Source organism: Protopterus annectens, chromosome 2.part2, assembly GCF_019279795.1.
Source record: "Protopterus annectens isolate FY-2018-M chromosome 2.part2, PAN1.0, whole genome shotgun sequence".
Classification (NCBI taxonomy): Eukaryota; Metazoa; Chordata; order Ceratodontiformes; family Protopteridae; genus Protopterus; species Protopterus annectens.
Genome location: NC_056730.1, coordinates 918,533,337 through 918,557,196, shown reverse-complemented (window position 1 = coordinate 918,557,196; position 23,860 = coordinate 918,533,337). Strand labels below are relative to the sequence as shown.

At 38.0% G+C, this 23,860-nt stretch overlaps 1 protein-coding gene across 1 annotated transcript in view; it reads right to left on the bottom strand.

Moving 5' to 3' along the window:
• Window positions 1–23,860, bottom strand: part of MSH3 (mutS homolog 3) — a 3,764,176-nt gene that overhangs the window by 3,694,955 nt on the left and 45,361 nt on the right. Inside the window, exon 2 of the mRNA XM_044064237.1 lies at window positions 10,744–10,867. Within this exon, the coding sequence (XP_043920172.1) occupies window positions 10,744–10,867 (124 nt within the window). The remainder of the gene's footprint in view (window positions 1–10,743; window positions 10,868–23,860) is intronic.

Here is a 23,860-nt window from a genome sequence, read left to right as displayed (position 1 = left end):
ATTTTTACTTGGATTAGTTAACCCACTCAAAGTACCAATCAACACTATCACCTCTTCTCAATCCAAATTTTAATCACACACACACACACACACACACACACACACACACACACACACACACACACACACACACACACACACACACACACTTATGCAATCTTTACATTGCTTAAAATTTCCACCAGATCTTTTTCCAGTTCTAAAATGTTTGCCAGGTCTAGCCCACCAACTGCATACATCAAGAGAAAAATTGCTTCATTAATTACATAATATAAACTACCCAAACAACCAACCCTTTTCTACCATTCCCACCCAGATCTTGAAAACTTCCCAGAAGCTTTACAACTGCATTTAAAGTAAATCATGATACATCGTGACACATCCTCTAATCCTTTAAATGCCCAATTTAATACCATTATCAAATGTATTATATCATCTCAATCACTGTGAGCCTACCAGATAAGTAACACTATCCACCCCCTGCCAGTCTCCATTACCCTACAGTGAAGCATTCTGACTAGGTCTATCTTGTGCAGAGGGACTTCCCTCCACATCTGTCCCACGACCCATGTTTACCACTGCCAGCAGCACTGAGTGATAAAGCCCTGACTAGGGCACTGGTGACTTAAGTTTGCTTAGAGGCTCAGTTGCTTGCTGGCACTGGCAGGGGAGGACGGGCAAGACAGTGAGTAAGGGGCACAAAGGTAAATCAAATATAAAGAAGTCTCATTTATAGTGAAGGCACTGCTTTCATTAGCAACTATTAATTTAGTACAGTACGATACATGTAGTAAACACAAAGGTGCTTAAAGTGGCAGAAATCCAAGAACTAAAAAGCTGTTCTCTCCTCCAAGAATTTTATTTTACAATTGCATGCACCAGTGCCACAAGTGACACAAACCAATTCTCAGAAATTTCACACGGTAGTGAAATAAAGTTAAAAAAATTGAAGTTAAGCACTCTCATTAAAAAAAATAAATAAATAAAAGTCAGGGCTTCATCAGAAACTGATTTACAAATATCACAGGTTTAAATAACACATTCAATAGTAACGTGACTAAAGCATTAAATGAGTTTAAAGTGTACTTGCCCATTAAAATAAAATATAAAGTTGAAGCATTTATACTGCATGAAACATGAAAAAAATATTGGATAACTTGATAACAGCCAAGCATTCCAAAAAACATAGTAGTAAATAAAAAGCGAGTGTTATTAAAATATAGTATGGTAAGTAAATTCCAGAATTATTCTGCTTCATAATTGGGCAGCATGCAGTTTTAACATTCTACTAACAGATAAGGTGATAATTAACCCCAAAGACTGCCCTGCATTAAGCCACAGCTGCTAAATCAATTCTTTGTACTCTAATTTTAGTTCCTATGAGCATGCCCTGGGTAAGATCTTATCCATATAAAAATTACAATAATCATATAAACATGAAGAAATTATTCCTTTAATGTTACATTTATATTTCCCATTAAATGTTAATTCATTTGTTTACATTCATCTTCAATTTTAGCACCGTATAAATGAACTTACACTGTCTGCAACAACTGCACTTCATTAGTACCTACTTTGGGTGCCTACAGTTCTAGTTTTTCTTTTATGTTTACATGCTACTTATATGTAAAGTCAGACCTTTCACCTAATGTTTCCAAGGCTCAGTCAAAGCAACTGAGATTTTTCAATTTTCTTTCATAATATTTTTATTCAGTATCAGTTCCATACTTGATTATCAATTTTCTACTAAAGTTAACACTATTAGCAGATGCTGTTTTGCAGTTACCAGAACTATTAGTGTCTAGTAACTCTTTCCCCACGAGCCTGGTCTGCAAGGCCATGGAATGTATCATCATGGAACTTATAAACAAAGATATTGGTAATCTCCAAACTCTGGACCCCACCCAGTTCGGGTTTGTAAAACGAAGATCATGTCTCCTAAACCTGATAAGATTTCTTTGAAGCAGTCACCAAAGCTGTAGACAATGGCAAAGTAGTTCACACAGCCTATCTAGATCTTGCCAAGGCTTTCAACACCACCACCCCACTCTGGAATTATAGATAAACTCACTAAACTAGGTATAAATCCCTATGTCACAAGATGGGTTGCCAACTGGCTCACTGACACAACCCACACTGTGAAAGTAGCAGACTCCAAATCCGACTTCTGACCAGTGACAAGTGGAGTACCACAGGGTTCAGCCCTGGGTCCTCTCCTGTTTGGTATCTACTTCTCTGAAGTACAGGCTAACACAGAAGGTCTTTGGCTAACGAAGTTCGCAGATGACTCCAAACTAGGAGCCATAATCGAAACTCCTAACGATGTGGACATCCCACAAAAGGGCCTCACTGAGACAGATGCCTGGTTTCAAAGCCATGGCCTCAAGCTCAATGCCAAAAAGTGCATCGTCATCCCCTTTAGTAAAAACACTGTACCCATGAACTACAACATAGGTGGTAGTACACTTAACACCGAAAGTGTGATAAGAGACCTTGGGACACAGGTGGACAGTAGTCTCTCCTTTGATAATCACATCACCACAGTAGTCAGGAAATCCTTCTACATGGCACACCTTATCACAAAAGGTTTCTCATTCAGAAAAAAAGAGGTCATTGTTCCCCTCTATTCATAACTCATTAGACCCATTATAAAGTACAACGCCCCTTTTGGTATGTACCTCACAAGACATCTACAACAAGTGGAAAGGCCGCAGAAATACCTCACAAAGAGGATTACCAGCCTCTCATCTCTCAAACAGATGCCCTACGCAGACAGTCTCAAAAAACTCCAGCTTTACTCCATCGCATATCGCCTACTCAAAGGTGATCTCTGCCTAACATACAAAGCTATGTAAAACCAAGAGCTTTTGGACATGCTCCATTTAAAGAAATCCCAATCCCTCCGAGCTACACGCTCTAGGGACCTAAACCTTATCACCACAATAAACAGAACATGCCGGAGGGATAGATTCCTGTCCCAGAGACTTCCCATACTCTGGAATAAACTACCTATCGGTATCAAACAAAGCTCCTCATTAGCGGTCTTCAAGAAAAATCTTGATGATTGGATGGGAAATAGGAAATTTATCCCGGGGATCACCTCTGTGACTCTGCTCGACAGTGGCACAGGAAAATAATTTTCTTGAGTGGCAAAAGCCAGGGTACCTTTTTGGCTGGACTTGTATAGGTCCCAGGGCCAACAGCCTATTACCTACCTACCTAAATGATTTATGTTTGGTCCCACTAAATTCCAAAATGTTATCTCCAAATGTTGGCAAAACATGGTGGTGGCATCCTCTCTTCAAAAACATTTCAATCAAGATTTCCAACTTATTTTTAATGGGATATCATCTGAAATTATCCTTGCAAGCCTCACCATCTGGCCTTTGACCGACCCTTTTTTTTGATAGAAAGATTGGTAACTTTGAAAGTGGAAACATGAATTAGAAAAGGAGGGGGGGGACTTACTGTAAATAGGTGAAACAAATATACCTGTTTCAATTTTCTTACTAATGGTTATGTCTAAGTGGTCGATTTTCACATGGGACGAAAAAAGGTGGTAGTCGCATCAATATTATTCCACAAAACCCTCTTGGTGTGTTCTCACAGCCGTTCCTAAAAACACAAATGTCAGCTAAACATCTTAAATATATATATATATATATATATATATATATATATAAAATATTTAGGGAAAACAGAATTAAAAAATTGCCTTTCCTAATACCACGTAATTAAGTTGGTATTTGGGGGGGGTACATGCCACCTTTATAGCCACACTATTTTTTTATTTATAAAATTCTTTTTAAATATGTAAAATTGTTACCCAAGACAGTTTCTAAAAATATCATAAAAACAGTGATATCCACATTGGATATCATTGTTACCTAGTCATTATTGTCTTTGATTTAACATCTATTTTAGAGATTATAGAGACTAAAAATTGTAAACTCATATGAATTGTTACATATTGCTCTGCTTTGTCTTCTAATTGTATTAACATTTACTTTGGCTTATATGTATTCTTCTTGTACTTTAACAAACTGTTATTTTATATATTGTATCTATGGAGCTTTTCTCCCAAGGACATCATTGAAAATGGGATCATTCGGCCCAATGGACCATCCTGGCAAACAAACTTCAAATAAATAAAATAAAAACCTCATGGAACCATTTCAGGCCTTTTACATGCAGGACAAAAGAAAATAAATCATTCACATCTATGGTGAGAAAGCCCCCTTCAGTTAACAATGTTTCTTGATTTAGTTTACTTAAAAAATTCCAACAGTCTTTGCCCATAAAATGTAATTTCTGGGTGCTCTACAATACTAGTTACTGTTACTGAGCACTTGAAACATTTTACACACGTAGTCTATGCTGCTTATGATTTACCACCACCCACTGCTCATTGTTGGGCTTCATAATCTTGATGCCTTGTTGAGATTAATGTTGTATACTACAAAACTGACAGTTTATTAACTGATATGATGCTACAGAATGCTATTAACCTTGATACTTATTAGTATTGCCTGTGATACTTTCAATTTTTATACACCAAAGATAGAATATTAACCCCCCCCACATAGTGTCTGCAGAGGGATCTAAAACACACCCTCTAGAAGTTTACATTGACAGGAGACTGAAAGTGTTTTATGACAGCCAAAAATATATGGTGACTAACCTAAAATATACTGAGCAAATTCTTCAACTTACTATTAACATGAGCTACTGGTCACTGAATTCTCTTGTGAAAATAACATGTTGGACATAACTGCATCTAATGGATTTACATTAGTGTCTGAAATTTCAGTCGGTCCACATTTGGGAACTTCAAATCATAATGCACAGACTTTTACAATTAGTCATGCAGCTGAGGTACAAAATACAATTGGAAAAATGTATTATTCCCAGTTAAGGATCAGTTAGAAAAAACAAAATGGGAAATGTTTGTGAGGTGCCAGACTCTGCTTTTGGTTAAAGAAAAATTCATATAACATACAACACAGAAAGTTTCCTTTTTGCAACTCTATTAATGTCTACCATCATGTGTAAATTGCTTGCCACTTTTTGTTTCAGTGCCATCCAAGATGCAAAAGTTCTCAAATCGTTTCCTTTCACAAATCATTTAAAAAGTGCTTTAACTTCTTCCATGCAACAATCTATATTGTCTCAAAAGATTCAGACCTCTGATTCTGTCCTCCTCCTTGATCAGATCAGACATTCCATCAATTGACACATGCCCTCTTATAACCTGGATTGCCTCTTGTGAAACTTCGCAAACGTTTAACCACCATAAGGGAAAACTACATGAAACACTGGACACAGGCAACAAAACATCAACTTCTTTAATCTACATTCTCTAATAGTCAAAACCAACTGTGCTGGCTGCTTCCAAGTGTAAAACAGAAGTCATTATGAAAAAACATTCTTTTTATTTACCACTTTTAAATACTTCCACTGCCCCCACAACATATAAAAGCACTTTGAAAAGTTTGATAAGTTTTGACTCTAAAAATAAGACACAGTTGTTTCAGCTCTCTCTGAGTTGGTACCTGAACTCTTTCCAACCAAATTTGCATTGAATGCTGCCCAGTCCAATCTGCTAATCAGTTCAGAATATAAGACACGCAATCCAGTCCTGCCTCGTTCTCAGACTCCCTTATTATATGAATATACTTCTCTCAAGCTCTATCCTCCACATCAAGTCTTTTTTTTTTTGCAGGCTCTGCAATTCATTCAGCAAATATTCGTCTCACTCAAATCAGTGTTTTCTTTTCTCAGTTCCCCAATAATGCCTGCATATGCATTCATAGCCTCTATCATTTTTGCTTCATGCTTATCTCCTGCTGCAATACAAACAGTCAAGTACTAACTCATTTATCTTGCAAAGACGTGTTTTTAACAGCATTCAACAGAACCTCCATACCCACCGCTGTCTTTTTTTCTGTTTGTTCGCTTCAGACCCAGCTAGTTGTCTCTCAGCCTACCGCAGCTTGATTTCTTCTTTAACTTTTAATCTACCACTTTCCACTGTATACCCTGCATTGGCTCTAAGGGATTGTCACTGGTGATGTGACACACAGACCCTATGTGCAAAACATGTGAAAAAGGGGCTGTGGATAGATGATTACACTCATTTCCACTACATTTTTAGCAATGCTTCCCATAGCTAACACTACTATTTGGATTATATTTTAATAGCAGTTTAACCAGTTATGTTATAAACCAAGTTTATCCAAGAAGTGACAGAGGAGAGAATCTACCCATCTACAGCACATTTACTGGAAAATTTGTTTCTGCTTTAAAGCTGTTTAGTTAGTACCTTACTGAATGTGCCAAAATTATGACAGTTATATACCAGAGTTCTCATTAACTGTGGTTTACTGTAACAATGAACATAAGGCTTCTGAGGTACTCATAACAATTTGGAGAGAAAGGTGTATCCAAGATGAGTGGAGAACAAGCAGCCTAGTGCCAGTACACAAGAAGAAAGGGGACATTCACAATGGGCAATACAAAGGTATCAAACTCCCATCACACTGCATGGAAGTTCTGGAAAGGGTGACTGATAAACAAGCAAGCAGAACAGTAAGTAAGACAAGAGATGAGCAGTTTTACTCAGATCAGGAGGTAGCACAACCAACACAATGTTTACAGTGGGACAAATAGTGGAGAAGAAGCAGCTAGAGATGAGAAAGAGTCCAAATGGGCATTACTAGACTGGAGAAAGCATATGACAAGGTTCCAAGAAAGTTGATTTTGGTACTCCTATGATGGTTTGAAGTCAAAGATACATTGGTAGAATTAGTGCAGGCTACATACAAGGACCAAAAGCAAAAGTAAGAACAATGTTCAGACTCACAAAGTGGTTACCAGTAGGAGCTGGTGTGCATCAGGGTTTAGTTCTGAGCCCACCACTATTCATACTGGTGATGGACTACATTAGCAAACAGGTTGGAGGAGACAGATCATCAAAGTTGCTGTATGCAGATGATGTGGCATTATAAGAAGGTTATGAGCAGGAAATTCAACAAATGATACTGGAAAAGAATGCAAAATTAAAGGAACATGGGATGAAATGCAGTACAGACATTTGTCATGGCAGCAAATGGGGGAATCAGAAGAAGCTGAAAACTGAGATAAAAGGGAAGACAGTAGAACAGGTTAACAGCTTTAAGTAACTGGTAGAGGTGGTTGAGGAACAGAAGCCTGAATGAGGAGATCAAAGCTGGAATGAGAGGTACTGCAGCACAGTGGCACAGAGTGGCAGGGGTAGTGTGTGACACAAGAATGTCAAAGAAGCTGAAAAGTTAAGACGTACAAAATATTGTAGTGACCAATATTGCACAGAAACCTGGGTAGTGAAGTCAGAGCAGTAGAAGAAGCTAGAAGAAGTGATGCAGATGAAGTGCTTGTGATGGGTAGTAGGATCCACACTGTGGGACAGATAAATTATAACATCAGAGCAGAAGCCAAAATTAGCTCCACCGGCAGAGGTGGTCAAAAATAATATATTAGATTACTGTGGCTATGGCACGTTCTTCTGTGACAGACTTTTTCATTGTATTACATCTACTTAAATACTTACTTTGAACTGGTATTTGTTAATAGTGGTGTGATATGTCCTAAAGAGAGGATCTTCCAGACCTTCACTGAAAAGGTGTTTTTTTGTTTGTTTTTAAATTAGGTCAGACTTTCCAGGTAATCAAAAGCAAAATAAAATAAATAAATGAATAAAAATGTGCAAGAAAGCAGATGAGAATTTGGGAATGAGGGTTTCCTAGAATCATAGGAGGTTACTAGGCTAATGGCCCTATAGCCTTTTCAAGTACAGCCATTCATGCCTCAGTGTTCCCAATTATCAGTGCCCATGGACTAGAATGGCTTTGGTATACGCCTGTGCCTTAGGGCATCTTCAAGCTGCCCCTGTCCATATGGGTCACAGGAAACAAGCAAGGGGTGATTTTGTGATTTCCCATCCACTGTTCAAAACTGAGTTTGAATAGGCTTAAAGAAAATATTGGTTTCAGAAGAATGGGGGAGTCTGCTGCAGAGAAGGGGCAATCTCTGTGGCAAATACCTGGTCCCTCCAGCATGTTCTGCTAATGTCAAAGGTGAGACTTAGATCCTTAGACTGGGTAAATTCTCCTTTTTTTAAACAAGAAGTATTTTTAATAAATGATCACTTATGACATAGGCAATCATACATTTATATAAATGAAAACAAACTATATTCACATATTTTCAGTAGCACACATACATAACTCATAATCTATCCAGTCATTGTCGGTCAAACATTACACAACTCATTCAATTCCTGCCTTCCCTTAAACCTAGCTCCTTCTCCTATAAAACATTATTCTGCATATATTGTTTCCACAATTCTCATTTTTTCCTATACAATATGCTCTTACCCTTTTCTAAATATCCTACTTCCAGTTGTTTTATCTCTGTTACTGTATTCACTACTTCTAGTACAGTTGGTTTATTTATTTATTTGGTTTAGTTTAGTTTACGTCTGGTTACCAGGAAAATCCAAATGGACACAAGCCCTTTTTCAGCGGAGACCCGGGGAGAAAAGCTCCACATTTATGACACATTACATAGTACAATAAAACAAAGGCATACACAATATTGATGGATATGTATGAATAATAAACAAATGCTAATACCTATGATTTACAATTCAGGAAAAAGTATCAGAACACAGATAAGTGAGAAAATTAAAAACAGTACTTACTTGTCAAGTGTTAGAGAGATGCAGAACAGAAAATATTTTGCAGGTATTAGACAGATGTAGAACAGTTTCTATATAACATGAGTCAGAGAGTCACCTAGAGGCATTACATGTATATTGTATGTTTACACAAGGGAGAGTAGTGTTACCTGCACTAGTAAATAAGTGAGTGTAAAGTAAGATTGCAATCCATTTTAGCCTTTTTTATTTCCACTTTCTAGTAATTGCTTTTTTGGCAGCCACCAGAATTACATTAACATGTCCTTAACATGTCTAGGCAATTCCAATTCCATATCACAGTTCAAAAAATAATTTCCTTTGTTACACTAATTTGCTCACCAAGTATTTCTGACAGAGTAGTCGGAAGGGAATTTTTTTAAGTCTGGCAACTCATTACACTCCCAAAAAATATGTTCCCTATTTCCGCTATCTTCCCCATCACACCTCCAATATTTGCACTCTACTAGACGAAAAATTCTTTGGAGCCTGCTCAAGGTATAAAAATACATATCCAAACACTTCCAAGGAAAGATCCTAAAACTTCTAGAATGTGTTGTGTATTTGAGAGCCATACATATATGTCCCATTGTTTCTTTCTGAACTGTTTATATAATCCTTAGATTAAGTAACTTTATGCATTTGTTTTGGGAATGTGTAGCAGATCGCTTCGTACCAGTTTGCAGCAGGTATTACTTCTAAAATGCCAAATACAAATTTGTTAAAACCAGTGCATAACAAGGGATGTTTAAACAAAGCGTTGTTCAAATTTTGTTTTGTATATCACAGTTGTGTTTGTATATTCTCTTGCATAGTGCACTCTCAGTTTTGCCTACATAAAAAGCAGGACAATTTGTGCACTTTGCCAAGTAATCACCTCCTTACTGAGGCAGTTCCCTTTCGCAAAAGAGATCTTAATACTAGTATAACATTATAAGATAATACCAGTCTCCTCCAGTATGTAGCTACAATGGTTACAGTAACCATATTTCTTTGTCCCCATATCAAGTTTTTGATTTGAAAGTTTATTGCATTCAAAAATTTTGATATTCAACCCTGTTCTATAAATGAAATTTGGTTGTTTCCTCACTTTACTAAAAATTACTCCATCTGTTTTAAAAACACTTAAATTGTTCTTCACTACCTTTTTTGATGGAGTCATTCTGGTTGTTAAATTCCAGTAGTAATGTGTGTGAAAATTTTTTTAATTGAGTTTTCTGTGCAGGTCTTGTCAGTAGTAGTGCAAACGGTTAGCAATACTGAATTAGTATTAATAAGTGGGTGGTATTTTGTACCCCAACCATTCAGGACCTCTTCTGCAATTGTGTCCAGTAGTCTGACAGGATATCCTCTATCCAAAAACATGTTGTAAATAATTTAAGCTGTACATTAAATAAGTTAATTAATCATTAGAACAAGAACACTTGTCCATCTAGATGCTTAACTGAATAAACTACTGGAAACTTCAACAAGATATCTTATCCCACAGGGAGGATATCAGAGAGAGGGAGTCTCCTAGATCTGCTAGCTAAAGTGATTTTATCTGGACTAATCCTTTTTACTCAGTTTTATATTCCTTTGCATAGTACACCTCAGCTAGGGGACTGAATATACACACCTTTGTTTTTCTTCACAAAGGAATATGATCCTTGTGACTTCCTATAACCCAACTGTAATCTCTGAAGTCAGAATATCCTCTTAATGAAGTGTTCCACAAACAATTTGCAGGAAAGGAGCAACCCAAGGGGTACTGCAAAAATTGTAGTAGATCCTGAAGCTAAAAGGATTAAAATCTCAGACAGTACAGTAACAATAATAAAATGGTTAATACTTGCTAATACCCAGACTTACAGGGAAATACCCAAATAAGATGTAGCACACTGTGACACTGGTATACCTACTGCAAGTTTGTTCAAGCATAACATGATAGTGTCTACAAATGCAGTAGTTACAGTGCCTGAACTACAGACTCCATTTCCACTGCTTACTAACTCTCAAACTACACGTACCAGTGCTTTTGTCCAGTAATGCAGCACTCTGCTCTTCTTCACAATGCAACGGTGTCTTTTTCTTCTTCACGGTTATCTCTCCAAGTTTCACAGAAACCCTCTTTTTTTTACTGGGTTCACTAACCTGTTAAAAAAAGGACATGCTAGTTACTAAAACTGTACTGCTTTAAAAAGTTCCCACAAAGTGTTGTGAGCCCGAACAATTCAAGTAGTTATTTAACATAGCAGTTTCATGTTTTACAATGAATCTCCCACAACAGTTTGCAAGAAAAGTAGAATTCAGATTTCTGTGCATCACTTCTGCTTATGGCATCATAGTGTTTTGGTTATCTCAGATGGTTCCTCGATGGAGTGCCTTCTGTGCCTCTCCAGGTCTGCACAGGTTTCCACCACGGCTTCCAGTTTCTTCTCATATCTCAAGGACATGCAGGTGGGTAAGTTAGTGATGCTTACATTGCCTGTAGGTATGCTTGTGAGTGCATGTCTGTCCCTGCAATGGACTGGAGTCAGATTCAGGACTCTTTACTTCCTTATATCTGGAGCTTGTAAGGATGGGCCCTAGCTTCCAGCAATCTTAAACTGGATAAAGCAGGTAATAGCAGAACTTTTGATTTTGTTTTAGTTTTCCAAGATATGCTTCTTCAGGAATGTGATTTTCCTTCACATCAGTCAGCATTTTTCTAACTAATGATTCAAATTCAAAAAGAGGTTGCAACGCTACTGCGTTTGTGTATGTGACAATACTGGGTGGGGTGGGAGGAATCCATACCACTGCTGCTAAAGGAATACCATAGTGTCCAACATATTGACAGAGTCAGAGTGCTAATAAATATTTTCTTTTTGAAATTTACACGTTTCTATTCTGCCTACCATTTTTCACACGACAAAGCCAGACTTCCAAACACCTAAATAAGAAGAGTTCCTTTTTTATAAAATTTTTAGCAGTAACAGTATATCAAATACAAGGTCATATAATTTTAGAATACTGAAGACTAAGAAAATCCACATCAGTGCTCATCAGTCTTATACTCTCCACCTAAAATAATGCAGCCTGCAAATCAAATTAATTACAAACTAAATTTTCAATTACCTCACTCTGAAATACTATGGTAGCCACTTTACTGGATATCAAACACATATGTACAATATTTAAATCTTGCCCTAATGCATACAAATAGGTATTCACTTACTTTTATAATCTTCATTCGCCCAAACGACAGCAAATCACAGGGGTATGAAACATTGTGTGTCCCCTCTCTAGCTCCAGTTCTCACCCTTCGCTAGCTGCTTTGCTCCGAAGGACAGGGAAGCAAAACATTTTCAGACCACTTGCACCTCCTGTTTTCCATTCGCATGTACAAGCTAACCTAATTCCAGGTAAAAAATATACACACCTGAGCATTCTTCCCCTGCAACAGACACTGTGACCCCCTCCTCCCAAGAAATGCAATGAGTCAAAAATGAAGCGACATACCACAGAGCACACAAGCACAAGTGGAAAGCTTGCCAGAGGATGACACAGATTATTAGTCGAAAAATATCCGGACAGGGATGCTTACTGACATGCACAGAAGTTGTGGGGGTACATGCACTAGTCCAAAGCAATATGCAGTTTGCCTTAGGATAACATACAACTGCTAAGGCTACTTTTTACCTGTATCTGCTAAAGGAATACGTTGCTATGTGGCTAGCTGTAATAAACTTATCATATAAATTAAATGGAACTAGTTTCAGACATGGGTCTGGACTGGCTTATCAGTTTTCATGTCTTGCTGTTACTATTTCAGTGCACTTGTCCGCACCTTCACAAATACACATTTAAATCCTTGTTTGAAGTAGCTTTCTTTTGCCCATTTTACAATGCATTTCAAATTAGGTTCATAAGTGCATACTAGGCAATTAGTGTGCAGACTATTACATGCCAAATGAACAAAGAGACACTGACCAAAGGTCTACTTGCTGAAGAATAATAGGGCTTGGCTGAATCTTTTCTCATTACGCATACATCATTGCCAGTCTGATACACTCACTATTATAACCCCTGCTAACAAAGTTGGTAAGCAACTTCTGTAATTCATCATGGAAACATTCATCTGAAACATTTAGTCTGGATGATCTGACAGTCTGGCCATTGGTTCTTCAGCAAGTAGACCTTCACATGAGAAGACCATTAACAGATTAGATAGGCAAAATACACATTGTATCATTCCAATGATGTCTGGTACATCAAGGAAATAATGTAAGAATTGGAATGTATTAAAAACGGACAAAAAGATTAGAAATATAGTAGGTGAAAAACCCACCTTCAGGTACAAAAATAACAGATCGGTTAAAAGGATGCTATGTGGATACAAAGAGGTAGGAGTAGATGACAATGGACACACAAACACTTTACTTTGTGGGAAATGTATTTACTGGGAACATATAGATTCGAGTGGTTGTTTTGTCCACCCCAATAATGGGAGAAGATATACATTTCTGTTAATGCAGATTGCAATAGCACAGATATGATTTATTTGGCCCATTGCAAACCTTCAAGTTCATGAGCATTGACAGGGTGACACAGGGTCAGCATTTGGGTGATTTAAGAAATCACACAGAGGTTACAGAAACAAAATGGATCATCAGGCTTCAAGATGATGCATAGCCAGGTCTAAATGGAGTAGTTCCGTTAAGACCAATATTGAAAGCAAGCCCACTGTATAAATGAATGTCAGAGTAGCAGCAATATGTATATTTTATATTAGAATGTTCCTGGACATATAGCTTTTACCCACTCATTTTACATTACTGCATATTGAGATATGCAAGTTGAATTTTAATATATTTGTCTGTATGTACGATGTTTTATAAACATACATTTTTTTCAACTGTTTCAGGAATGAACAATGCTACACTTTTACTTGCATTTGCATGCAGGAATTTTCTCCCCCCCCCCCCCCCTTTACTCATCCGTTGTGTAGATTTTGTTTATTCTAAAGCTTGGATAGGTAATTGGGTGATTTTTGAACATGGAAACAGTGTGATTTAATTATTTGTATTAGTGCAGGAATTTTTATCTAATGTGCAGCAGATTAGATCATTCTTTGTAGTTTGCATAAGTAGTTGAGCGATCTTGAACATTTAATATGTTTTTCTAAGAAATAATTTGTATCAGTTGTGAAACTTTGTATCTAATATGTAGCAATTCAGAGCATGTTTTGCAGTTTGTACAGACAGCTGAGTGCTTTTGAATATTGCAATAATGTTATTTAGCAATACATTTCTTTAAATTAGTCAATTTGTATCAGCTCAGGTCATGTGATCGCTCTAGCACAGTGTACTGGCAGTTGAGTGATCTTAAATCAGGCAGTATGCTTTTGTATAAGGGTCTGAAGAAGCGAGTCTGTTGCTCGTGAAAGCGCTTACCTGTTTTATGTGAAATAAACTACTGGTTGCTGTTATTCTGGCTGTGTTTTGGACCATACTTTTTCTTGGATTTCTACTTTATTTTGTTCGGTTTGGTCCACTTATCACAGGAGTTGGAGTTCTTGTACTTTTGATTAATACTGGCTATAACTTATTTAAAGCCAAGCAATAGTTTCCCTATGCATTTCTCAAACTTGCAATCATCCATTTTGTTAAAATGAAATTGTGAAGCACAGTCATATACAACCCCTGCAATTACACTTTCATGAGCAGACACTCATGCATCCACTCATTTCAGTCCCAAAGAATAGAAAAGAAAAGGTCTACTTTCTATTTGCTTTGCCCATTTTCCAGTACATGTTCTCCAGAGTCAGTCTGAATACTTAATGACTTCAGTCAAGTAAACAGATATGCCCTCTCAGACAATGAGCATGTACACTCTCCTGTTAATATCTGCTCTTCCTTCTTGTCTTTTATTTCCACAGAACTTGTGGGCTCTACCCCTTTAGAAGAACTAAATTATGTAGAAGAAATTGAATGGCTATCAGTTAACAGAGATAGCCTTTTAACTTAAACATCACCAATTTCATGCCAGTAAACACTATGTGCCAGCTGGAAAACGCACATGCCTGGATTACCTCTCTAAACTGTAATCTCTGCTACAGCATGACTTCAGGAAAAATCCTGATCAGCAAGGACTGGTTGCCTTACTATAGTGCACTGCCTTCTCAGTTGCCACAACTCTAATAAAACTTGTTCCTTTTCATCTCACATCACAAAATGAACTGGTGTTATCCTCAGCTCAACATACTTTCATCCAGCTAAAATGAATATCAATAGGTACAGTCTCTCGAAACCAAAGAGGTTCCTTGTAAAATCAGTCTAGAATACCGTTATTGTTTTAGGAAAGCCCAGACTGTCTTCCCTTCCTAGATTTCTGATACTCTACTGAATCTCATGTTTTTTCTCCTTCCATAGTACCTAGCTATGGAAGTAACTGCTGATCAATATAAGTTGCCCATATAGCTCAACTGCCTTATCATACACCTCATGTGCCTTCTGCTTTACTGACAATATGGTGTCATACTGTTCATCAAAAAAAAAAAAAAACACAATCAACAACTTTACATTCTTTTAATCATCTGACAAACAATATCAATGCATCAAGTTAAGCAAAAACCCTTCTAGTGCAATTTCATCAACTTTTGTATTAAATCTTGTCATTGTTTCTGGACTGTCACAGCAATTTATGGGCCTCTCAATCAACTTCAGGCTCCATTTCTTCCTTCAAAAATGCCCTCCTCTCCAGTTTCCACTATTTATTCTGCCATCATGATATGTAGGACACTAACACAATGACACCTCCAGAATCTCTTCAAAATGAACGTTAAAATTAAGAAAAACACGCTAATTCACTCTTGCTATACACAGCACCAAAGACCATCCACCTACATAGAGCACTGCAAGATCTACACCATTAAGGTTTTAGTTTTTTTCTGCAGAGTACATAATTACAGTTTTAATGCTTAAATTCTCTAGAAGCTGTCACAACCACGCATGTTGTTTTCTTCCTTCCCCTACAGCTTTAAATAAGTAGCAAGTTACGTAACTGTAGAAACCAGCTCCCAAAAATGTTCTGCTTTGATAAGAACATGTTTCTTATAACAAAAAACAAGATCATACTACAAGAAAATGAAGAGATGGCCATGGAAAAGCAACACGCAGAACTGTGTTTTTGATACTTTTACATGTCTTTTGTAACCTGTCACAACTGTGCATGTTGATTAAAAAAGGTTTTACTACACCAATAAAAAAATGGTCATGTGGAAGCAAAATTCAGAATTATGGTTCTGAAGTGTACACATATCTGAAAGCTATAACAAATGAGCATGCTGTTTTATTAATTTCTCTCTTCCCCTGCAGTTATAAAATCATACTGAAGGTAAAACAGCAATAAAGCTGAAAAAAAGGATGGAACTCCTGATGCCTCTGCCTAGAACACTGTCAGCGGTAGCAGTCTTTTATTTGGGATATCAGCATACTCTAGCAAAGCACCTTAATGAAGTCAGATTTTTTTTCTGAACATTTCCCTATCCTGATTCCAAAGCTTTAAATATAAAATAAATAGTTTCACAAATGCTTTTACGTGCGTCTTCAATTTTAAAATGAAAAATGATAAAAATAAAATTAAGTTGCATCCGACAGCATCTCTGCATGCTTTATGCTAGCTTAGAGAATGGGCAACCTGTAGATTGCACCCTGATTGGAGAATGAAGGTTCTCCAGCAGGGTGTTAAGCTACATGTAATGTCAACTGAAAAATTAGTCTGCTGCTTAAAGGTAGCATATCACAATGCTGTGGAGCGCAGACTGAAATAACCTAATGGTCACCATTATTTTATACTCGCTAAGCAGAGCTTCTGATGTTTAGCGAGTGTAAAATATAAAAAAAGTAGAAAATTAAAAAAGTGTGCGAGTTTATGTCTGTGTGTTTGAGTGCATACGTGCACGTGAGTGGAAGCGAGATCAATCAAGCTGTTATTTTACACTCGCTAAATGGTGCTTTTGCTGTTTAATGAGTATGGAAACTAAATAAAACAGAAAAAAATGTGCGTGTGTGTTAATGTTTTTGTCCATGTGTGAGCACGTGTGCTTACGCACACAAAACCGAGGTGTGTGTGAGAGAGAGAGAGAGAGAGAGAGAGGAAAGAGTGGAAACAATCAAGCACTGGTAGCAGCAACAGTAAAGAGGCTTGCATACCTCTCAACCTTTTAGCTCAAATATCTGGATAAAGCCTAAAATAAGGGGAGAACAAACGCTCAAAACAGGAACATATTTCAAATACTTATAAAAATCACAAAGTTACTTGTGTTAACATGGATTTTCTGAAGTGCAAGTATCTGTGTATGAGAGAGAGAGAGCGAGTGGGATAAATGGGCCTGTGGCAGCAGCAGTAAAGAGGTCTGCATACCCTTTGACCTTTTAGCTCAAGGATAAAGCCCGAAATAAAGGGGGAACAAAGGCTCAAAAATAAGAACACATTTTAAATGTTGTTCTTATAAAACTACAAAGTAGCATAAATAAGAGGATTTGTGTTAACATGAATTTTCTGAAGGAAATAAAGTCTGAAAGCACTTGAAAGGCGTATGTTTCTTTGCTGTCACTGTATGTGTTTTCTGGATCACTTTTTGGTAAAGCACAACAAAACACAGTTGTAATCATTTCATAATGACATTTTTCACAGTTTTTACATATAGTCAGGTTGTTCTGTCATTGGGATTCAGAGTAATTACTCCACTTTACATTGTTTTGCTGTGCTCTGTTTGTCACAGTCGGGTCCACGGTCTTTACAATAAAACACGTCACTGAGGGATGTCAAGCTGGAAGAGGAATTTGAGGCTTACTGCTTCTCCTGGGTGATCACCCAATGTCACACAGCTGCTTAGTAGCTTTCCAAACCCCTGCCAAACCACAAACAGTCATTGGGCCATCACTTCAATAATTATGAGACACTTGGAATCTGGTTGCGATAATACTCAAGTACCAAAAAAATATATAGTAATAAAAGTAAATACGTAAGTAAAGCACAACAATTTTACAGACAGCACATTCTCCAAGCACAATAATGCCCTCCAGGGTGAGTGTTATTGTGGAAATAATGCCCTTCCAGGGGTGTAGACACCCAACGTCACCTGAGTGGTCATTATTTCCACAATAACACACATCCTGGAGGGCATTATTGCTTGCTTATCACAGTACCAGTCTATAATAAGGTAGCCCTGAAGTTCTAGTATGCCCTGTCTTTGTTTTTGAATGTCAAACAATTTGACATAAGCTGTTACTAAAGTGAAAGCAAACAAGTCATCAAAGCTTTGCCGATTCACCCAATTATTAGCATCAGTATGCTCGCTTCACATGATTAAAGCATCATTATTGCAAACTCCTGAAACACCTACTGATCCAATCATCTACACAGGTTTTGAATCGGCCAAGGAGCTGCTCCATTTGATAGCTAAGAGGGTGTACATAAAAAAAGTCTTTAGAATGTGTATTTCTAGTGTTGTTGGTTTTAAGAAAGTGAAGGAGGTTAAACAAGGGAAGGTCTTTCACTGTGTGATAAGCTAAACTAGGGTCAGTTCCCTAAAGCTGATATGCCACACAGCAGGGATAAAAGGCTTTTAATCGGTCAGGAAAGCTTACATTGATTAAGCCAGAAAGCTTTTGGTTGGGAATCATCGTTTTTTTTTTTCCTCAAGCTGAACAAGATGCTCAGACAGGTGTATCCCAAAGGAGGCACTGTGTTATGAAATGGGTCTGACCATGGAAGAATGAAGTGGGATCAGCCCTCAATATGGCGAGATAGATATAAAAGGTACAAAGACATGGAGATCACAAGACAGCCTGCCATCACTGCAGATACCCAAGTTCCTAATGATCACATCTCCTTTGAGATTGGTACTGAGTAATGTAGCAAGAGGTGGTAATCGTGTCTTTGGCAAAAATAAGTATAATGCATTTGTGGTGTTCAGGGTAAGCCCATGACTGACACACCATATATTAGTCTGATCCAGACCATGCTTGAAAATCTGAGTGTTAGAAGGGGATTCAATAACCACTGCCAGTTTGTAGTGGTCTTTAAACTTCATGGGTCAAAATCCAATGTTAGATTTCACTTCAAAGAAGTAAATAACCAAGAGAAAGTATGGTACAACGGTCCTGTGGAACGCAGTCACATTCCTCTGACTAGGAAAGGTACCCCACTGCATTCACAATGCAGGTTGTATCACTGATAAAATTTCCTGTTCAACAGATAAATTATCCAAATAAATATTAATCCATATGTTAACTATGATATCTACATAGGAGATAGTGTCGAAGGTCTTAACCAGATAAAGGCAAGCAGTAAGGTTGCAGAGATGCTCATCTAGAAATTCAGTGCTTTGTCAAAGCAATAAAGGCCCTGTAGACAAAACCTGTCTTTTGCACATCCAAACTGGTTAGGGACAAATTTTTAAAGACCGTGTAAGCTGTCATTTATTATGTCTCTTGTTATTAACTCAGTAATTATCCGTTCCATAACCTTGCAGAAGACAACAGCAGCACTAACTGGTCTAATTCCCAGGGTCAATTTTGCCCCCCCCCCCTTCTGTAGTGGCACAGCTATCGGTCTTTCCCATGCTTCTGGGAAATAACTTGTGGAGAGAATTAGTCTTAAGAGGTTTAGTAGGGGTTCACCTAAGTGGTGCTTAACACTAAAACACCCTAGAATGTTACCAGGACCAAACGAATAAATGTTTTTGGTTCTAAAGATGGCTGACAGAATCTGATCTATAGTGATAAGGGGGTGGCAGCTTAACAGGGAATGGAGAAGGCATGAGGGTGGAAAGGGAAATGTAAAGTGAAACAATCTGCAAGGATATCTGCAATGGTTTTGGTATGATGTAGTATGATGCTCCATTTGAAATAAGTTGGGTGGATAGCTATTACATCCATGTTTCCTGATGCAACTGAAGAGGGCCTTGTGGTTATCTTTAGCATTGGTGGTAACTGAATTCATAACCGGTGTTGCACTCTCTGGTAGTACATTTAAAGGTTTTGCTCATCATTTACAGATCTCTGATAATGGTCAATTGGTGATTTCTTGCACACGGATAACAGCTTTTTTTTATTGTAATATCTGCATATGTAGGAATTCAACCACATGAAGTTTACCTTTGAATTTACCATCATTTTTGTGGTGATTAGGTAGCCTTTAGGCAAGTTTTTATACTTGTAAACTGCCAACAATAGTGCTTTCAGAAGAGCTCGCCAGCTGTATGGTGCAAATTTCAATAATCAAAGAAGAAGAAAGAGTGCATATCTACACTTCAAAGTCAGCACTAGCAGAACTGCATAGCAATACCATTTTCATGCTAAACTCTAATGAATCTGGAAAAAAAAAGTTTGAATGAATTTGATGTATTCAGCACTAACACCACTTCTAATGAAGGCCCACAGTTCCTCAGCTGCTTTTTTAACACTTCTGTAAGCCTTTCACCACAAACAACTATGTCACCTATTTACCCTCCCCCCACAATAAATGAAAGTAACAAACATATTTTTCTATTACATGCCTTTTATACCTTTGCCACAAAAGATGGAATGTTGTCTTGAAACGCTGGCATCTGTAAGATACGCTGTATGTGAGCCTCTGTTACGTCTACCTACTACTACCTGGGCTGCACAGATGGGACAGCATGATAGTTCCATTCCACCACCTTCACTTTATTGCAAACTACTAACAGTCAGACTTCAAGGGCAGTACATGGCTATTTATTACTGAAATGTTATTTATTTGGATTTTTCAAGAAACTACTATACACTAAACAGGAAAACACTAAACTTTTTTAGAGACACGGAAGTGGGGAACAGTAAACATATGAATTTGGCCTGTACAGCATGATCTTCAGCTCATCCAGCACTAATGGATGTGGTGTCTGTATCATCTACTAAGAACTTTCTTCCCATTAGCCACCATCCATTTCCAGCTCCCTAAAGTGCTGTCAGAATACAGTCCATCATTCTCCTTTTCAAATATAATCCTTTCAGATAAAACAGATTACTGTCCAGAAGTTGCTAAAATATCTCAACATTAAACTGCCATATTAGGGTAGCAGTGAAGTGGCTTGAAGCAGATTTGCAACAGGAAACAAGACAAATGAGAACTTGCACAACTGATGCTCAAGACCAGGAATGCAGAAGAAATTTGAGGTTAAATGTTTATACCCAGACAGGCTGAAGCAAGAGACCCAACTGTTATTGTTAAAAATTTGCTGGCTTCTTGCCCAGGCCTGGTGGAGGAGTGGTTGCAGCTTGAAAGGGTACATGGGATCTTTGTTCCCGGCCACCAGCTGCACTTATGTAGGCATGCCACATGGCCAATACATTTAACAACTATCCCCAAAAAGGAGGAGTCATTTCTTTGCTAGGAGCTCCTCAGAAAATTTGTTTTACAAAGATGGTAGGATTTTCTGTGAAGAATATAGCAAGTGGGATACCAGCTGCAGGTGGAACAAACTTATCCTGGTTATGAGGTTAAGTAAGGCTCATTTAAGCTCAGATAAAATTAGCCAACCCAGCATTCTTTAAAATATGTTTCCTTCTGGTATGAATGCATTTTTGGAACATGAGTATGGTGAACAAGTGGAATTCAGTGATAGAACGAGAGAACTGTTTTGGGTAAGGGAGGTTAACAATAAGGACATCAGTTATTTAGAGTGGCTCCTAAGGGTTACTACTTTAGAAATACTCATGTATAAGCTGCAGGACCACTAAGGTGGAATGGGTAATAAGAACTGTAAGAAGTTAGCAGGAGGCTGTACACAGATAAAAAGTGAAATAAATGTTGTAACTTAACATTTCATATATCTGCATGCAACACAAATAGGCTAATCAGTCAGTCAAGTGAATTACATTTCAGTTATATATAATGCGGCACACCAACCCCAAAAGTTGTGCGTCTCCAAGGAACACATGTGACTGTCTTAAAATTAAAAAGAAAAGGATATGGATTAGGTGGGGCCTATACTATTTTAGCAGCCACGCACACAAGAGTGGCAACACTATTCTAAAGGGGTTTGAATTAAAAATATGGGAATAAATACAGAATCCAAAGGATATTAAACAGTACTTAAACGCTAGTGAAAAGGAATGGTACAACACTAGCCACTCTTTATGCAACCCTAGGATCCCATGGTTGGAGTTCAACTATGCTTACCTTGTGCTACGAGCCACCTGGAGGGTTTGACTATACTAGAAGGTGAACAGAATCTGACTTCTGGAGTAGGAGGTTATTCAGTCTGGTCAAAGAGACTCCAAAGTTCCTCACCAAGGAAGATTTTTTTTTTTTTTTGTTGTTGACTGTTGCAAGACACTGTGGCTAGTCCATTCAGCTCACCTGGTTAAGAGAAGGGTACCTGCCATGTCAGCAACTCCTCTGTTCACCACAAATAACGAAGACTGGACAAAGTTATAGTCTCCAAGGAACATTTTAATTTAGCTGAATGGCCAAACACCCGCCCAATCACTTTTTTTTTTTTCACTGACAATGCCACACAGATTCTGACTTAGAGGGTAGAGAAGAGGAAGATTCTCAGACAGTGAATGTTTAACACCTCATTTTTGTACAAATGCTTAGTTTGCTGAATGGTTCAGCTCACAAACCAAAAAGTGAGCAACGATTTCCCTCAAACCAACTCGGATGTCCCCAAATCAGGTGGGACGTATTCAAAGAAAGAGAGGTGAGATATGCAGGAATATATCGAGAAATGTAAGGAGAACAGAAAAATGGCACGGAAGCGCTTCAGGAAATAGTTGGCAGAGATGCAACAGTTACACATAAGGGCTGACGAACCTGTACTAGACGAAATTAAATTAGGAAAGTAGGAGTTCATAGGTAGTTAGTAAGCATGCAAACCAGGAAAACACTGAGGAGCCTTATCCCAGTTTCAAAATTGCTTCAGAGCACTGTCTGGTTAAGAGATTTACTCACACACACACATACACGCACGCGCACACTCACACGCACACACACACACACACACACACACACACACACACTCACAAAACAGGAAACTGGAGGCTGAGAGAATCAAACCAGGACCACACATCAGCTTATTAACAGGACATAACACATAGCCTTAATCTTTTTGTGCTAATTGATAGGAGAACAGGTGTGCAAACATACTGGATCTGGTGCTCACTAATATGGGAGAGTGCTGCACACCATCTAGTGTAATATCTTCTCTGGTAAAGTCAGACCACAAACTGGTCTCCTTTCAAGTAAAAATAAAACCTGGAATATTCAGGAACTACTCTAAGGCTAACTTTTTACTATTAAATGATAACCTAGCAAAATGTCAAGCCTCAACAAACCCTGATAACACTGCTGCCTATGCAGAACTGTTAACAGAAACACTGTACAAGCATGTTAATAGCTGCATAGAGGCAGCTGTACTCACCAGAAAGAAGTATAGAACTAACTCAAAAAACAAGCCACCCTAGTGGAATCACATCATTAATAGACTGAATAACAAAATGAAGAAAATCATGTCAAAAATTAGGAGGTGTAGCACCCAGCAGGATAAAAACTCTCAACAAACTAAACAAACAACTCAGAGGACAAATAAAGTCTATTAAAGCCAAATTTGAGGTAAATTTGAACTCCTGGGCCAAGGACAACTACAAGGCATTCTTTAGCTATGTCCGCAACGTCAAAGGCAATACACAATTGTGTGCACAGCTCACTGCTAATGAAACCACCTATACTGAGTTAGAAGATATAGCAAACTTACTGGCTAATAAATTCAGCTCTAATTTTACTCCTCTCTTCCCCCAGCCTTCCCTCAGGAAATACCATCAAGCAGAACTCCCCCTAGGGAGGGAACAGGTCCTTAACGCTCTCTCTCGAAGGCCAAAAATATTGCATCAATGGGCTCAGACAATATCCCAGAATGCCTTCTAAATAGCATGAAATATGACTTATCAGGCCCGTTGGAACTGGTATTTAACTGTAGCCTCCAAACAGGCTTTGTGCCTCAGAAATGGAGAACAGCAACAGTCAACCCTCTGCACAAAGGTGGGCCATCTACAGATTCTGGGAACTACAGACCCATAATTCGCATTCGTCTCATATGCAGAGCCATGGAAAGAATTATCACAGAAATGATCA